At 42.2% G+C, this 20,178-nt stretch overlaps 1 protein-coding gene across 1 annotated transcript in view; it reads left to right on the forward strand.

The window, feature by feature from the left end:
* Positions 1 to 20,178, forward strand: part of LOC124545290 (cytochrome P450 6k1-like) — a 73,326-nt gene that overhangs the window by 31,806 nt on the left and 21,342 nt on the right. The window contains exons 4-5 of the mRNA XM_047124177.1: positions 4,894 to 5,156; positions 9,405 to 9,586. Of these exons, the coding sequence (XP_046980133.1) occupies positions 4,894 to 5,156; positions 9,405 to 9,586 (445 nt within the window). The remainder of the gene's footprint in view (positions 1 to 4,893; positions 5,157 to 9,404; positions 9,587 to 20,178) is intronic.

The raw sequence follows: 20,178 nt of genomic DNA on the forward strand, positions 1-20,178 counted from the left end.
GTGACACGTCCACGGAGATGGTGGGCAGAATTGTGCCAATGTGACATCACTAGCCCGCCTTACACGTCACATGAATTTCTAAGGTGTGGCCTTTTTTTCCTGTGTGTCGGCACCTTGCTGTTTGAGGTGCCGCCGAGTCTGCGGGTCACGTGGCAGGACGTTTGAATCGTTACAGAGAAAGACTGTGACCACATTTCAGCCAAAGTACAAACTTACGCGTCGCAACGAGTGGGAAACGAAGGGTTTCAAAAAAGCGATCCTTTAATTCTGTTGCATAGTGTAATTATTACTAATTTAAGTATCGAGGATTTTCTAATATAATTGTATTGAAAGAGTGATTACTTAGAGACAAATTCGAACGTCTACGATTGCTTCATCGGTACACATCGCCATCTAAAAGCAACTTGTCATTGAATGGCGTCTAGGCTGACGCAGTGGCAAAAGGCTGGTCACTATACCCGACCTGAATTGAAATGCACTCTAAGACAAATAATTAAAAGATCGACGCACCACTAAGGAATTATCTGAATGGGAGGGAAGTCGACAGATCTGATGTAAATGTACAGACAAACAAATGATTACAGTTTCGCTAAAATTGGATGATTTATCCAAGAGAAAGTGCTTCACAAATTGAGTAAGTCAGTAGTGCGTTGGTGCACCTCTGACATTGATGCAAGCAATTATTTGGCTTGGAATTGATTGGCAGAGTTCTTGAATGTTCTCCTCAGGGATATCGTGCCGAACTCTGTCCAATTGGAGTTACAATCACGAGCTGGTTGGGAGACCCTGCTGCGGATGCTCCAAACCTTCTCAAATGGTGAGAGATCGCGAGACCTTGGTGGCCAAGGAAGAGTTTGGCAAGCACCAAGATAAGCAGCAAAAACTCTCACTGTGTGTTGGTGGGCTTTATCTTGCTGAAATGTAAGCCCAGGATGGCTTGGCATGAAGGGCAACAGAACGGGGCATATAATACCGTCGACGTACCATTGTGCTGAAGGGCTGCCACGGATGACAATCAAATGGATCTTGCTATAAAATCAAGTGGCACCCCACACGATCGCCATGAGGCGGGCAGAAGTCAGGTTGACATCCAACCGCTGTTCAATGCGTTCCCAGGCACGTCTCGGGCTTGGAATCTCATTGACTGGAGTACAATTGTCCTGCTTGTATAACGCGCAAATGAGGCGGAATTTGGCAGGATATTTCTCGAGAGGACATCAACTACGCTATCAATCAATGCAAAGCCGAATAACTGCTTGCACAAGGGCCAAAGGGAGACCAACGCGTTATTGAGTTACTCAGTTTGTGAAGCTCTTTCTCTTGAATAAACCAACCGGTATTTCCAAAATTTTAAGCATTCGTTTGTCTACACATTTGAGTTGAATCTACCATTTCCATCGCATTCGGATAAATATAAGGTATTTGCAGGGTTTCAATCATTTTTATCTCAAAACAAGAAACGAAAATTTACGACCATCTCCTATTATTTGAGACAAGATTTTTTTGGCGTGAAAGTAAGGGTCCACAATGCGGAACACCTGAATTGTGCGAGAGGAATAACATTACTCATGATCTTGATAAGGAGAGGGAAAGGGTGGATTGGTGGTTTCTGGAAAACATTTCCAACAGTGAGGTTAAGGCAAAATGCCAATCTGGGCCTAAAAACAGTGTGCGGTTGTCGGTGAGGACAAAAATAATTTGTAGCGTAAACAAGTTCTTTTTTGTCTCTATACATTTTTTCAAAGGAATAACTGCTTTTCTCAGTTTATTCAGCCATTTTTAACTATGTGTGCATCATGCCTTATTTTGTCGTGCACAATGGCCACTCGGGTGTACCTTTAAGATTATTATTATTTATGTAACTACTGTCCTTCAGTTCAACGAGAAAGAAAAAACCAAGCAGGTAGGAGGAAAGTGTAAATGTAGAACCCAGTGAATTTGGAATCCCCAGATCGATTGCAACTTAGCCAAAAAAATTCACCAATCCTTGGGGTATCTTTAGGATTATTGGTTATGTAAGCGCTTTCCTTTTGTTTGATGAGGAGGACAAAAATTAAGCGGATGGCAGGAAAGTCTGAATGGAGAACCCCGTAAATTTAGAATTCCCAGGTCGAAGGAAACTCCGTAAAAAAAAAAAAAAAATGGTCACTAATCCTTGGGGTTGCTATTATTCCTGCGCTTGCTGTATTGTCCTAGCCTTCAGTATTCATTAAAAAATTTCATTTACAACTCGTTTACAAATTTCATTTGTGTAAACAAAAATAGAAATAAAATTTTCTTCCGAATAAAGTGTACTTGTGACACAATACGTTAGTGTTACAAAGGTAGGAATGAGCGTGTACATAGCTTTTCACTCCTCAAAGGTTGCCCGCCTGGCGAACAGTGTTGCGTGGTGCCTTTGGAGATAATACACTTCTGGCCATTAAAATTGCTACACCACGACGATGACGTGCTACAGACGCGAAATTTAACCGACAGGAAGAAGATGCTGTGATATGCAAATGATTAGTTTTTCAGAGCATTCACACAAGGTTGGGCCCGTGGCGACACCTACAACGTGCTGACATGAGGAAAGTTTCCAACCGATTTCTCATACACAAACAGCAGTTGACCGGCGTTGCCTGGTGAAACGTTGTTGTGATGCCTCGTGTAAGGAGGAGAAATGCGTACCATCACGACTTTGATGAAGGTCGGATTGCAGCCTATCGCGATTGCGGTTTATCGTATCGCTACAGTTTGAAACGTCCCCTTAGAAAAATTATACATGACTGTGTTTAAACTGACACAATTTTTTTTTAGCGCAACACAATCTGACTTTCAGTTATCCCTACAAGAGAATGGCCCTGACTAAATTAACCTATACGTTTCACAAATCACTTACCTCACCAAAAATCTTCGTTACCCAACTACTGCAATACAGCGAGCGCCACTACTGCCAGCTAAATAAAAGATTCAAACTACGGAAGGCACTAACTACTGATAGGCATAGTTAGCAAATGAAAGATCTTAATAGAGAACAAACAATGTATTTACCTTAATAGTCACAATATATATATGGCAGTTCATGACATCCATTCTTACAAATGTAGTGTTTCTGATTGACACACCTCCAGATTATACATTCTCAAAAATCCGCCATCTCACTTCCCCGCATCCACCACTGCTGGCGGCTCGCCTCCAACTGCGCAACGCTACGCGCTGTTCACATCCAGCTGCCGCTGCCCAACACTACAATGGCAGACAACAATGCAAACTAGCCACAGATTGCACACAGCTCAGCCAGTGATTTTCATACAGAGCGCTACGTAACGTTGCCAATAAGAAAACATAAAACAGCACAGCCAGTGATTTTCATACAGAGCGCTACGTAACGCTGCCAATAAGAAAACATAAACAGCCTACTTACATAGCCCCCATGCTCCCCACAAAAAATTTTACAAATTGTTTTGGGCAGTGGCCAATAATGATTGGAGAGAGAGATGGCGGAGTTTGGAAATTTGTAAGACTGGATGTCATGATCTGTTACGTATATTATGATCTTTGAACACTATTAAGGTAAATACATTGTTTGTTCTGTACTAAAATCTTTCATTTCCTAACTATGCCTATCAGTAGTTAGTGCCTTCCGTAGTTTGAATCTTTTATTTAGCTGGCAGTAGTGGCGCTCGCTGTTTTGCAGTAGTTCGAGTAACGAAGATTTTTGGTGAGGTAAGTGATTTGTGAAAGGTATAGGTTAAAGTTAGTCAGGGCCATTCTCTTGTAGGGATTTTTGAAAGTCAGATTGTGTTGCGCTAAAAAAATATTGTGTGTCAGTTTAAACACAGTCATGTATAATTTTTCTAAGGAGACGTTTCAATTTTTGCTCCCGTTGGTCGAGATCGAAAGACTGTTAGCAGAATATGGTATCGGTGGGTTCAGGAGGGTAATACGGAACGCCGTGCTGGATCCAAACGGCCTTGTATCACTAGCAGTCGAGATGACAGGCTTCTTATCTGCATGGCTGCAACGGATCGTGCAGCCACGTATCGATCATTGAGTCAACAGATGGGGACGTTTGCAAGACAACAACCATCTGCGCGAACAGTTCGACGACGTTTGCAGCATCACAGACTGTCAGCTCGGAGACCGTGGCTGCGGTTACCGTTAACGCTGCATCACAGACAGGAGCGCCTGCGATAGTGTACTCGACGACGAACCTGGGTGCACGAATGGCAAAACGTTATTTTTTCGGATGAATCCAGGTTCTGTTTACAGCATCATGATGGTCGCATCCGTGTTTGGCGACATCATGGTGAACGCACATTGGAAGCATGTATTCGTCACCGCCATACTGGCGTATCACCCGGCGTGATGGTATGGGGTGCCATTGGTTACACGTCTCGGTCTCCTCTTGTTCGCATTGACGGAACTTTGAACAGTGGACGTTACATTTCAGATGTGCTACGACCAGTGGCTCTACCCTTCATTTGATCCTTGCGAAACCATACATTTCAGCAGGATAGTCCACGACCGCAGCTGTACCTGTACACGCCATCGAAGCTCTGTTTGACTCAATGCCCAGCCGTACCAAGGCCGTTATTATGGCCAGAGTTGGTTCTTCTGGGTACTGATTTCTCAGAATCTATGCACCCAAATTGCGTCAAAATGTAATCACATGTCAGTTCTAGTATAATATATTTGTCCAATGAATACCCGTTTATCATCTCCATTTCTTCATGGTGTAGCAATTTTAATGGCCAAAACTGGCATATCCTTAGCACGAAATCGCTGCTGTCAACTGGATGGAGTTGTGAGAAGAGTGTGTACAAACATACGTTTTGATTCTCCCTGCATTGTTTGAGACTGAATTCTTGCTGAGTGCTGTGAAACACAAAAGCGACGCCTGCCCGGCAGATGATCCAGCAGTGCGGCCGAGAGCTGGCCCACGTGGCGGCGGAGTCGGCGAGCCGGGGAAGCCCCGTCGAGGTGCGCGAGTTGGCGGCGCGCTACACGACTGACGTCATCGTGTCGGTGGGCTTCGGCGTCGACTCGGACTGCCAGCGCAACCCGCACGCCGTGTTCCGCGACTGGGGCCGCAGGGTGTTCGCGCCCGGACTCAAGGCCAGCCTCAGCGCCAGGCTCAACTTCATCTGCCCCCACCTCGCGCACCTACTCAGGCGAGTTGCGCGCCGTCCCATAATTCACAATATCACGTAAACACTGCAACAGTTAAGGTTTTAGGGTTTCGTACATCAGTCCGTAAAATCGGAAACCTTTTAGGATCACTTTGCCGTCTGTCTGACTGTTCACAGCCCTTATTCTCAGGTACGAGTAGACAAATCGAGTTGAAATTCATACGGCATGCTAGGGTCTGCGGACCATTCGTGACGTAAAAAAGTGAAAATCTAAGTCACTACAGTCAAAAGATACGGCCATTTATGTAACATATTTTCATACTCGCATATTCACTCATAAAAACCTATAGGGTTCTTTCCGTTGGTCTAGAAACATGAAATTTGGCAAGAAGAAAGTTTTTGCAGTACAATTAAAGGGAACAATCCGAACTGTTAGTTTGTAACTACGTTGTTGTTATTGTTGTGGCCTTTAGCCCGAAGAATGGTTTGATGCGGCTCTCCATGCTACTCCATCCTGTGCCAGCCTCTTTATCTCCAAATAACTACTCCAACATACATCCTTCTCAATCTGCTTAGTGTATTCATCTCTTTGTCTCCCTCACGATTTCTGCCCCCCACAAATTCCTCAAGGACTAAATTTGTGAGTTCTTGATATCCAACCAAACGATGCCTTCTTCTAATCTGGTTGTGCTACAAATTTCTCTTTTCTCCAGTTCTGTTTCGTATCCCTTCACTAGTTACGTGATCTACCCATCTAATCTTCATCATTCTTCTGTAGCACCACTTTTCAAAACCTTCTGTTCCTTTCTGCTCTAAACCCTTTATTGCCCATCTTTCACTCCCGTACGTGACTACACTCCAGACAAATACCTGCAGAAAATTCTTCCTAAAATTAAATCTATATTCGACGTTAACAAATTTCTCTTCTACAGAAACACTTTTCTTGCTAGTGTTGCTCTGCATTTTATATTCTCTACCTTGGCCATCATCATTTATTTTGCTCCCCAAATAATAAAACTCACATAATACTATCAGAGTCGCGTTTCATAATCCAATTCCCTCAATAACACCTGATTTAATTCGACTACATCCCATTACACTTGTTCTCCTTTTGTTGATGTTCATCTTACACCCTCACTTCAAGACACAGTCCATTCCGTTCAACCGCTCTCTCAAGTCCTTTGCTGTCTGACAGAATTGCTGTGTCATTGGCAAACCTCAAACTTTTCTTCACTTACTTTAATCCTTACTCCAAATTTTTATTTGGTTTCCTTTACTGTTTGTTCAATGTACTGACTGTATAAAATCGGTGACATCCCCTCTCCCTTCTCAACAACTTCTTCCCTTTCAAGCCCATCAACTCTTGCAACTGACGTCTGCTTTCTGTACAAGTTATAAATAGCCTTTCGTTCCCTGTATTTTACCCCTGCTACCTTCAGAATTTCGAAGAGAGTATTCCACACAACGCTGTCAAAAGCTTTCTCTATGTCTACTAATGATACAGAAGTAATTTCGCCTTTCCTTGACAAATCTTCTGAGAGAAGTTGTAGGCTGTTTCACCTGTCTCTCATATCTTGCACGCCAGATGGAATAGTTCTATCATGGCTGGCTCTTCCAAGGAGAAATGTCGTGTTATCCAGGGGCCTTGTTCAAACTTAGGTGTTGCAGTTCTCTTCCAGTACTGCTTCACGCAGTATCATATTTTCCTTCTCATCTTCATCTACGTCGTCCTCCCTTTCTATAACACTGCCCTCATGTTCTTTCCCCTTGTGTAGACCCCACTATATATTACTTCCACATTTCATCTTTCTCTTCTTTACTTAGGACTGGTTTTCCATCTGACCTCTAGATATTCATACAGGCGTTTCTCTTTTCTCCGAAGGTCTCTTAAGCTTACATGTAGACAGTATCTATCTTTTCCCTAGCGAAATATGCTACAGAATCCTTACACTTGTCTTCTAGGAACTCTCGCTTAGCTATTTTGCACGTCCTGACAATCTCATACTTTAGATTTTTGTATTCCCTTTCGACTTTTTGATATTCTGCATTGTTATATTCTCCCCTTTCATCAGTTAACTTCTCCTGTGACAACAAAGGACTTCTGAAATGTCTTTTTTCTGATACCCATTCGTCTTCTAATGTATACCTTTCCCCTGTTCCAGTCACCTGTTGCCTAATGCTTCCTCTGAAACTTTCCACAGCCTCCCGTTGTTTCAATCTATCCGTGCCCCATCTCCTTAATTTCCTACCTTTTTGCAATTTCTTCAGTTTTAATCTATACTTCATAACCAATAAACTTCTGTCAGAGTCCACATGTGCCCATGGAAATGTCTAGAAGTTTAAAATCTGATTCCTAAATTTCTGTGTTACCATTATATACTCAAACTGAAAATTTCCTGTGTCTCCATGTCTCTTCGAGATACACAACGTTCTTTCGTAATTCTTAAACCAAGTGTTAGCAATGATTAAATTATGCGCTGTGCAAAGTTCTACCGGGCGGCTCCCTATTTCATTTCTTTCTCCGAGTCCGTATTCACCTACTGTTTTTTCTTCTCTTCCTTCCCCTACTATCAAATTCCAGTCTCCTATCACAATGAAATTTTCGTATTCCTGAACGATCTGAATAATTTCTTTTATCTCATCATACATTTCTTCATCATGTGTGGAGCTATTTGGCATATAATCCTATACTACAGTAGGAGGTGTGAGCTGCGTGTCTATGTTGGCTACAATAATGTGTAACTTACCCGTGATCTTATTTTCTTATTCATTATTAAATCCACTGCTGCATTAACCCTATTTGACTTTGTATTAATAACCGTGTCGGAAAATGGGAAAATACAAAGCTTATGATTTTTTACGTCCCAAAGCAGTATTTTTCATGTGTGTGGCCATATTGTCCATTGTTATTTTACAGTTATTGTGTTTTGACGTCTTTGCAGCTGTATGAAAATTCGTGTTTTTGTCACTAACCGCGTCAGGTTTTACTAAAATAAAACCTTATAAGTGGTCTGTAATGAATGCTATTTACAGTTTGAGTTGCCTTCTAGAACGGAAACTAGTTCGTTACAATAGATATTGATTTTTACTTACGATATTTCATGCCTGCCTTTTCGCTCGCATCTGGAAACTCCGTCTGCTTTCACGCTTTTTGGTTATTTCTTTGTTTAACGCTGTTGTTCTGGCCTAAGCCCACACTAGTTTGCATAACTAAGTATTTTTAACGTTAAACACAATGCAATACTGCCAATGTTTATTTGTATCTTTCTAGGTAAATATGCATCGTTCGTTTGTAGGATATAGGTTCCGCCTTTTTGGAAACACTGTTTTTTCTTTTTACCCAAACATGTTTCAGCACCTCTGTGCCATCATCAATTGGTTTTTGTTTATTGAAAACTGTAGAAAGTGAACATATTATAGTTTATAACTGATCTAACAAAATGAGGCCTAAAGGAAGTTTTTATTCGTTTTGTTTTATTACCGTGATTTTACAGTATATGGTTTTGCTGCACCAACTTTTTGGTTTACTGCACTGATAGCTTGTCATCTGCAAACCAAATGTGAATTTCATCGGCAAGTTAACTCGTCCCTTGATTTTTAAAAAACGTGATTTTGGCGCGTCAAAGTGTTTTGCGTTTATATTTGTTACAGGCGCTGCACATCCTTCATTGTGCAGAAATCCACACACATGGAAACCATCAATGATACTTTTGTTTGATATTAGATATTAGGTCATTATGGCTACCCAGAGAGTTTGGATACACTCAGAGCCGTTTCATTTTTCGTGGATTACATTATTTACGTTAAGTTGTCCTGCAACTTTGTATTTTATTTTATACTATTTTGTTGCAAATACTGAGTGGAATGTATGGAGGAATGAACATATTTTTGTATTTGCTATAGGAGCTCGAAATTTTTCTACATCACAGAAAGCAAAGAGAAACAATTTTCATAGGAAACTTGGTGGTGAATCGATTAATTTCTCCAGATGCTTCTCCTGCATATAATGACAGGATTTAAGGCTCCGTTTATTTGCACACTGCACTTTCTCCTAAAATATTTCTCTTGAATTTCAGTTCGTACAGATAAAATTAGGCATTGTGCAACTAGAGTATATTCTATGATAGCACAGGATTATCTTTTGTTTCCTTTTATTCACTGAGCGACTCACTGAATTGACAACTAAATGACAGTAGCACGTAAAATGAACTGCATTAATCAGATGTTCACCGCATTTTGTGTGTTAGAGGATGCCTTAAGTAATTAATATCAAGCATTTCTGCGTTCCAGGATCAAAGGTGGCTTCACAGAAGTCAGCAGCTTCTTTCGGAAAATGATAGCAGACAATGTGGAGTACAGGGAGAAGAAGAATGTGACAAGGAATGATTTTATAGACCTCCTCATGCAACTTAAAAATAAAGGATTCGTCGACGGAGACAAATTGCAAAATGGAAACAATACAGAGAAAACTTGTGAGTTATTTCGCTTTTAATGTAGCATGTAAGTGAACAATATCTCGCACATTTATATCGATGTGATGAGAAGATGGCGAAATTATGACATCGAGATTCTTGCGGTTAACTCTCTATAAAGAAGAATAGGTCCCTTATCATTACAAACAGTTTCATACGAATTATGCTTCGTAGGTGTAGGGGAGGATGGGGTGAATTTGGCACACCCAAGGGAATTTTATTATTATTTATAAGATTATAATCTTAAAATCATGAAGCATATTCCCGGACTTGAATCCATGTATCCATAACTCATTGTTAATATAGCATGACTTTCGGCTGACTGATTTTTGTATGGTGGCATGTCTATCGTAAATTTTGATTGTGCCATATTATGCGAACCTGTTGGGAAAATGATTCAGCAAGTGGGATTAAATAACTCATTTTATGATTAGTTTCTGTTTTATGTAATACCTCATACAATTTACTTTTTTGTAGTGTGTTGTATGATAAGGATTAGGCTCAATTTAAAAATACAACTTACCAATACAAAGTATAGAAATGAGAAATTTGAGTCAGACCATTATCTCTCAAATGTTAACATACGATTCCATCCACCTAAAACGAAAAGAGAAACTTCAGAAACTAGTCACATACAACTTTAGTAGAAGCAATATTACAAACATATATACACAGAGGTGGCAAAGGCTCCTGGGATACCACCTAATAACGTGTCTGACCTCGTTTTTCCCGGAGCAGTGCAACAAATCGACGTGGCATGGACTCAACAACTCTTTCGGAGATCCTTGCAGAACTACTGAGGCATGCTGCCTCTATAGCGGTCCATAACTGCCAAAGTGTTGACGCTGCAGGACTTTGTGCACGAACTGATCTCTCGATTATGCCCCACAAATGTTCGCTTGGATTAATGTGGGGTAAGCTGGGTGGCCAAATGATTCGCTCTAACTGCCCAGAGTGTTCTTCAAACCAATCTGCATCTACATACATACTCCGCAGTCCACCATACGGTGCGTGGCTGAGGGTACCTCGTACCACAACTAGCATCTTCTCTCCCTGTTCCACTCCCAAACAGAACGAGGGAAAAATGACTTCCTATAGGCCTCTGTACGAGCCCTAATCTCTCTTATCTTATCTTTGTGGTCTTTCCGTGAAATGTAAGTTGGCGGCAGTAAAATTGTACTGCAGTCAGCCTCAAATTCTGGTTCTCTAAATTTCCTCAGTAGCGATTCACGAAAAGAACGCCTCCTTTCCTCCAGAGACTCCCACCCGAGTTTCTGAAGCATTTCCGTAACACTAGCATGATGATCAGACCTACCAGTAACAAATCTAGCAGCCCGCCTCTGAATTGCTTCTATGTCCTCCCTCAATCCTACCTGATAGGGATCCCAAACGCTCGAGCAGTATTAGTGTTTTATAAGAGGTCTCCTTTACAGATGAACCACATCTTCCCAAAATTCTACCAATGAACCGAAGACGACTATCCGCCTTCCCCACAACTGCCATTACACGCTTGTCCCACTTCATATCGCTTTGCGATGTTACGCCCAAATATTTAATCGACGTGACTGTGTCAAGCACTACACTACTAATGGAGTATTCAAACATTACGGGATTCTTTTTCCTATTCATCTACATTAATTTACATTTATCTATATTTAGAGTTTGCTGCCATTATTTACACCAATCAAAAATCCTGTCCAAGTTATCTTGTATCCTCCTACAGTCACTCAACGACGACACCTTCCCGTACACCACAGCATCATCAGCAAACAGCCGCACATTGCTATCCACCCTATCCAAAACATCATTTATGTAGATAGAAAACAACAGCGGACCTGCCACACTTCCCTGGGGCACTCCAGATGATACCCTCACCTCCGATGAACACTCACCATCGAGGACAACGTACTGGGTTCTATTACTTACGAAGTCTTCGAGCCACTCACATATTTGGGAATCAATCCCATATGCTTGTACCTTAGTTAGGAGTCTGCAGCCAACCATTATGGCCTGGTGATCTGGCGCATCGTGACCCGTAAAAATTCCATCTCTGTTGGCTGCAAATGGTCTCCAAGTAGCCGAAAATAACCATTATCATTCAATGAACGGTGCAGTTGGACCAGAGAACCCAGTCCACTGCACGTAAACACAGCCCACACCATCATGGAGCCACCATCAGCTTGTATGTGTCAGCCTTGTTGACAGCTAGGCTCCATGGCTTCGTGGCGTCCGTGCCACACTCGAGTCGTACCATCAGCTCTTCCCAAGGCACGGTTTTCCAGTCGTCTAGGGTTCAACCGATCCGGTCAGGGGCCCAAGGGAGGCGCTACAGTCGGTGTCGTGCTGTTAGCAAAGCCACTCGCCTCCTGTCATAGCCCAATGAAGCCATATTGCACCGCATTGTCCTAACGGATACGCTAGTCTTGCTCCCACATTGGTTTCCGCTGTTATTTCACGCAGCGTTGCTTGTCTGTTATCACTGACAACTCTATGCAAATGCCGCTGCTCTTGGCCGTTAAGTGAAGGCCGTCGGCCACTGCGTAGTACGTGGTGAGAGGTAATGCCTGAAATTTGGTATTATCGGCACACTGTTGACACTGTGGACCTTGAAATGTTGAATTCCCTAACGATTTCCGATATGGAATGTCCCATGCGCATAGCTCCATTAACCATTAATCACGTCGGAAACCTATTCAGGTGAATCACCTGAGTGCAAATGGCAGCTCCGCCAATGAATTGCCCTTTCATACCTTGTATATACGATACTACCGCCATATATACATATGCATGTCGTTATCCCATGACTTTTGTCAAGTCAGTACATAGAAAAAGTTACAGAAATAAGTGAGGCAGCTAAAAATGTGATTAGCATGAGCTCCAGGTAGAGGTCACTAAAGTGGCAGAGAAAACATTAGCATTCGCAAATAACAAAAAGAAGAAATTGAACAATGAGGATTGCAAAGAACGATTAGAACAAAGAAAACAAAAATGGAGAAAATGGAGATGTTAAAGAAAGATCACTTCGAAAAATTCAGACAACAAAGAAAAGAAACATCAATAGTAACCCGACAAGTCAAAATAATATTTGAAACATCTCAATCTTAACACATACAAGGAAATTTCACTAAAAATAAACGAGAACTTTTTACGAAACTTACTTAAAGAATATAAAAAACCAAGTATTTGACTGATAGGTAAACATGATAAAATAGGATCAAATAAGAAGAAAAATTATGAAGTGTTATCAAAAACTATCGAGTTACAACAGTCAAACCAGAATTTTCAGCAATACTAGAAAAAAGTGAGGAATATTTCCCACCGACAGAGCGAGAAATTCATTAATCCATAAAAATACTAAAAAACGACACACCCTCTATTACAGCAGAATTATTGAGACCGTCGGAACCAAAGATTATAAGAGATTCATACTTGTTTTATGACAACATTTCTAAGTTTACAAAAGAGCGGAAAATAGCATTAGCTCACCCTAAAAAGGTTGAATGCTTGGTGCCCCGGAGCTTTAAGATATTTATTGAAGGATATTTTCAGAACATCATGGGCTGCACTTAAAATGTTTATTTGCCAAAGTGCTATTCGAGTGTTTAACCCACTACCAGTGGCGTCTGATACAGAGGAGCAGACAACTGTACGTACATCGAGTTCTACATCATGGCAACTGTATATATAATAGCAGAAATATGTCTGTTTACATTATGTATCTCTATAGCAATGACATGAGTGCGTCAGTTAATGCGACAGGATATGAAATCACTCCTATCATACACAACACAGGTTGTCGGGTATGTTATTGCTGTCGGACCTTAGATAGTGACGAGTCTTGATCACGTCTGACATAACTGTCATATAGTGTAAACACGGAACTGACAAGTCGAGGAGTTTACATTACCTGTCTTCTGTTGTTTACAAGTCTTGCACATCTGTGGTATACGTTTATATATGTAAAATACAAGCTTTGAACAGATGGTATATGAATGTGGAATGTATAAACCGTATGAAATTGCAAAATAATCCAATATATGAGGTCAAATTAGACAACTTTGCTTGCAGGATATGGAGAGACTCCAAGTCCAGCTTCTTTGGCTAAAACACTGTTGAACTTTGGTATATACTTCTTACTCTGAAACTCTGTTTGCACATTACGTATTTTGTGCGGTTGTTTCATCATATATATATGGATATCAACCACCCAACTTGTGCTTCAGAAGACCGGATGGAACCCTAGAAACCAATACCAAAAACAATTGTGACATTCTGGCAAAGTACTTTGAAAAACTGCTCAACACGGACCCCCCCCCATGGAAGAAATGATGGCAGAAACGAGCACATACAATCCAGATAGTGAACCTCCAACTCTAGAAGAAGTTAAAGAAATAATAAAGTCACTCAAGAATCGTAGAGCACCAGGAGAAGATGGCATCATCGCGGAAATCTGGAAGTTACAAGACCCAGAACTCACCAAAGACATCCACAGGATCTTGGAAGACATCTGGAAGACCATGAAAATTCCTGACGACTGGAAAACTGCCCTGATACACCCACTACACAAAAAAGGTGACAAGACTGACCCGAACAACTACAGAGGAATACCCCTACTACCGGTCACATACAAGATCCTCTCTAAAGCTTTACTGAACAGACTAGAATGCCAAACCGACCACTTGATTGGGGAATACCAAGCAGGCTTTCGTAAAGGGCGGTCTTGTGCGGAACAAATTTGGAACCTGAAAATGATTTTACGACACAAACAGAACCTGATCATTACCTTTGTTGACTTCAAAAAGGCGTACGACTCTATCGACCGGAAAACTCTCTTCAAAATTCTAGCAGAATACAAAGTAGACAACAAAACACGGGCTATCATAGAGCAAACTTTAACCAACACGACCTCCAAAGTAAAGTTCTGTGGGGAACTATCAGAGCCCTTTGAAATTCGCACAAGTGTCCGACAAGGCGATGGCCTCTCACCTCTCCTTTTCAATCTGGTGTTAGATAAGGTCATAAAAGAATGGGAAACATCACAACAGGGGATAACCTTAGGAAACCTACAGATTCAATGCCTGGCTTTTGCAGACGATTTGGCGATTGTCAGGAAAGGTATAAAGGAAACAAAAGACGCTATTGAAAAACTGCACGAAATCGCTTCCAAAACTGGACTACAGATCTCTTACGAAAAGACACAGTTTATGAGCACAAAGAAACTCTCATCTCTGAACACAAAGTATGGCACGATTTACAAAACGGCAAACTTCAAATACCTAGGTGAAACACTACAAATGAGTGGACATAACAGAGACTCAAACGAAGAAAGAAAGACTAAACTGGACAGGGCATACAAAGTAGTGTGGAATCATTACAACAAGAAGTCTATCTCACAAAATGCCTAATTACGCCATTACGACACGGTGGTGCTCCCCGAGGCACTATATGCAGCAGAGACCACACTAATCCTAGGGCATACACGTATCAGACAATTAGAAAAAGTAGAACGGAAAATACTTAGGAAAATATTTGGCGCAACTAACAACAATGGAATATGGATCAAGAAACCTACAGAGGAACTGTACGAACATACGGAGACAATCACAGAAAAGAATAGAAAACGCAGACTACAATTCTATGGACACATATACAGAATGCCATCACACAGGCTGACCAAACAGATCTTTGACTGGGTAACCACTAGAAACAACAAATGGGTGGCAGAGGTAGAAAAGACCTGAACCAGCTCAACATAACAGCAGACACAATAAACGACAGAATAAAGTTCAGAAACATCATTAAGAAAAGTAAACTACATGAGATACAATGCGACAAACGAACAGGCATAAAATGGACCGAGGAACGCAAGCAAGATCACAGCCAGAAGATGAAAGAAATATGGGCAACCAAAAAGGCAATCAAGATGAAGCCGAAGACACAAAGCCGACAAGAAGCATGGACAGAGGACCGGAAACAGAAACACAGCGAGCGAATGAGGGAAGTTTGGGCAGCAAGGAAGGCAGCAAAAGGAACTGGCCATGTAGTTTAGTCCAAATGCGCTCTTTAAGGGCAAAACACCAATAATATATATATATATATATATATATAATATTTAATTATCTGCCTTGTTCTGCTTTATGAAGAATGGTGATGTTTTTATTTCTGTCATTAGCTGGATGCTTGTATTCCCTTAAATGAACAGTGGATGCTGAGCGACTGACTCCAGTGAGATTAATATGTTCTCTAAATATCGTTTTGCAGTTCCTCTCTCTTTGCCAAATATAAAATGTATCACATTCACTACATATTATTTTATATATACCTGACATGTTATATTTTTATTAATATATGTATTGTGTATATGACGTGATCTTACATTGTTCACTGTCCTGAAGCTAATTTGTAGCGTAGTTTTTCGAAACCCACGACTTATTTTGTCGTAAACGTGACCTCAGTATGGTAAAATCATGAAGTTATCTCTTCCTGCTTGCTCGCTATTTTATAATGTGATCAGATTTCTATTCTTAGTATGTTACTCAAATAAATATTCTGGAAGGAAAAGCGAATAGAACTGGTTTCCTTATTTCAACTGAAGAAAAACAATATTCTTTGCAAATATAGCCACATCATTTTCGAAAAATGTATAATATCACAATGTGTCAGCGTAGGAAGAAAACTAACCCATCTAGACAGACAAGAGGTCCAACGTAATATTACGACATTACAATCCTTTATAAACCTCGACCTAGACGTCGGTGGGGTGGCTTGCGTGCCTCAGCGATGCAGATAGCCGTACCGCAGGTGCAACCACAACGGAGGGGCCTCTGTCGAGAAGCCAGACAAACATGAGTTACCTGCAGAAGAGTGGCAGCCTTTTCGGTTGCAGGGGCAACGATCTGGGTGACTGACTGATCTGGCCTTGTAACATAAACCGTAATGACAGTACTGTGCTGGTACTGCGAACAGATGAAACGAAGGGGAAACTATAGCCGCAATTTTCCTGAGGACATGGTGCTCTACTGTATGGTTAAATAATGATGGAATCCTCCTGCCTAAAATATTCTGGAGATAAAATAGTCCCCCATTCGGATCTCCAGGTGGGGACTACTCATGAGGATGTTATCATCAGGAGAAACAAAACTGCATTCTACAGGTCAGAGTGTGGAATGTTACATCCCGTAATCGTGCAGGCAGGTCAGAAAATCTAAATTGAAAAACGAGTAGATTCAATTTAGAAATAGAGGGGATTAGTGAAGTTCGGTGGCAGTATGACAGGGCTTCTGGTCAGGCGAGTACAGTATCATGGATACAAAACCAAATACAAGTACTGCAGGAGTAGATTTTAAATGAATAAGAAAACAGGCATGTGGGTAAGTTACTATGAACAGCATAGTGAACGCATTATCGTTGGACAGAGAATCACTAAGCTTCCACCCACCACAGTAGTAGAAGTCTGTATGCCGACCACCTCCGCAGATGATGAAGAGAGTGAAGAAATGTATGATGAGCTAAAAGAAATTATTCAGATAGTGAAGGCAGCGAAAATTTAATTGTGATGGTGGACTGGACTTCGACAGTAGGAAAAGACACAGAAGGGAAAATTATAGGATAATATGGACTGGAAGAGGAAGCCGCCTGGTAGAATCTAGCAACTCGTTTAAGAATCACTAAAGAAGGTTGCATATCTGGAAGAGACATGGAGACAAAGGAAAGATTGAGTGTACGATGGTAAGACAGAGATTATGGGACCAAATTTTAAATTGTGAGAAATTTCCAGGGGTACATGTGGACTCTGACAGCAATTTATTGGTTACGAAGTGTAGATTAAAACTGAATAAATTACGAAAAGGTAGGAAATTAATGAGATGGGGCCTGGATAAGTTGAAACAGCGGGAGGTTATGGAGAGTTACAGAGGGAGCATTAGGGAACAGTTGACTAGAACAGGCGAAAGGTATACAGTAGAAGATGAACGGGTAGCTTTGAGAGATGAAATAATAAAGGCAGCAGAGGATCCAATAGGTAAAAAGACAAGACCTTTGAGGGCGGTATTGTAGAAAGGGAAGAGGACCTAGATATGATACTACAAGGAGAACTTGTCAGAGCACTGTAACATCTAAGTCTGAACATGGTCGCTGGATTAGAGGACATTCCGTCAGGTCTACTGATAGCCTTGGGACAGCCAGCTATCATAAACTATTCCATTTGGTGCGCAAGATGTATGAGACAGACGAAATAGCCTACAACTTCTCTCAGAAGATGGGTTGAGGGAGGGCAAACCTACTTTTATAGCTTTACTAGACGTAGAGAAAGCTTATTACAATGTTGTGCGAAATTCTTTGAAATTCTGAAGGTAGCAGGGGCAAAATACAGGGAACGAAAGGCTATTTATAACTTGTACGGAAACCAGACGGTGGGCATGGAAGGGAAGCAGTGGTTGAGAAGGGAGTGAGATAGGATTGTAACCTGTCCCCGATTTTATTCAATCAGTGCCTTATGCAAACAGTCAATGAAACCAAAGAAAAATTTGGTATAGGAATTAAAATAACCAGAGAAGAAAAAGAAAACTTTGAGGTTTGCCGATGACATCGTAATTCTGCAGAGACAGCAAAGGATGTGGAAGAGGTGTTGAACGGAATGGACAGTGTCTTGAAAGGAGGAAATAAGATGAACAGCAACAAAAGCAAAACAAGTGGAATGGAATGTAGTCGAATTAATCATATGGTGCTGAGGGAAATACACTCCTGGAAATGGAAAAAAGAACACATTGACACCGGTGTGTCAGACCCACCATACTTGCTCCGGACACTGCGAGAGGGCTGTACAAACAATGATCACACGCACGGCACAGCGGACACACCAGGAACCGCGGTGTTGGCAGTCGAATGGCGCTAGCTGCGCAGCATTTGTGCACCGCCGCCGTCAGTGTCAGCCAGTTTGCCGTGGCATACGGAGCTCCATCGCAGTCTTTAACACTGGTAGCATGCCGCGACAGCGTGGACGTGAACCGTATGTGCAGTTGACGGACTTTGAGCGAGGGCGTATAGTGGGCATGCGGGAGGCCGGGTGGACGTACCGCCGAATTGCTCAACACGTGGGGCGTGAGGTCTCCACAGTACATCGATGTTGTCGCCAGTGGTCGGCGGAAGGTGCACGTGCCCGTCGACCTGGGACCGGACCGCAGCGACGCACGGATGCACGCCAAGACCGTAGGATCCTACGCAGTGCCGTAGGGGACCGCACCGCCACTTCCCAGCAAATTAGGGACACTGTTGCTCCTGGGGTATCGGCGAGGACCATTCGCAACCGTCTCCATGAAGCTGGGCTACGGTCCCGCACACCGTTAGGCCGTCTTACGCTCACGCCCCAACATCGTGCAGCCCGCCTCCAGTGGTGTCGCGACAGGCGTGAATGGAGGGACGAATGGAGACGTGTCGTCTTCAGCGATGAGAGTCGCTTCTGCCTTGGTGCCAATGATGGTCGTATGCGTGTTTGGCGCCGTGCAGGTGAGCGCCACAATCAGGACTGCATACGACCGAGGCACACAGGGCCAACACCCGGCATCATGGTGTGGGGAGCGATCTCCTACACTGGCCGTACACCACTGGTGATCGTCGAGGGGACACTGAATAGTGCACGGTACATCCAAACCGTCATCGAACCCATCGTTCTACCATTCCTAGACCGGCAAGGGAACTTGCTGTTCCAACAGGACAATGCACGTCCGCATGTATCCCGTGCCACCCAACGTGCTCTAGAAGGTGTAAGTCAACTACCCTGGCCAGCAAGATCTCCGGATCTGTCCCCCATTGAGCATGTTTGGGACTGGATGAAGCGTCGTCTCACGCGGTCTGCACGTCCAGCACGAACGCTGGTCCAACTGAGGCGCCAGGTGGAAATGGCATGGCAAGCCGTTCCACAGGACTACATCCAGCATCTTTACGATCGTCTCCATGGGAGAATAGCAGCCTGCATTGCTGCGAAAGGTGGATATACACTGTACTAGTGCCGACATTGTGCATGCTCTGTTGCCTGTGTCTATGTGCCTGTGGTTCTGTCAGTGTGATCATGTGATGTATCTGACCCCAGGAATGTGTCAATAAAGTTTCCCCTTCCTGGGACAATGAATTCACGGTGTTCTTATTTCAATTTCCAGGAGTGTAGATTAGGAAACGAGACTCTTAAAGTAGTAGGTGAGTTTTGCTACTTGGGTGAAAAAATAAATGGTCGAAGTAGAGAGGATATAGAAAGCAGAGCGACAATGGCGAGAAAAGCGTTTAAGAAGAAGAGAAATTTGTTAACATCGAATATAGATTTAAGTGTTAGGAAGTCTTTTTTGAAGGTTTTTGTCTGGAGTGTGGTTATGTAAGAAAGTGAAAGATGGACGATAAAGCGGTTACATAAGAAAGGAGTAGAAGCTTTTGAAATGTGGTGTAGATTAGGTGGGTAGATCACGTAACTAATGAACGGATTCGAAGCAGAATTCGGGAAAAGAGAAATTTGTGGCACAACCTGATTAGAAGAAGGGATGGGTTCATAGGACACATTCTGAGACATCAAGGGATCGCCAATTTAGTATTGGAGGAAAGTGTGG

This window comes from Schistocerca americana, chromosome 8, assembly GCF_021461395.2.
Source record: "Schistocerca americana isolate TAMUIC-IGC-003095 chromosome 8, iqSchAmer2.1, whole genome shotgun sequence".
In the NCBI taxonomy this organism is placed as follows: domain Eukaryota; kingdom Metazoa; phylum Arthropoda; class Insecta; order Orthoptera; family Acrididae; genus Schistocerca; species Schistocerca americana.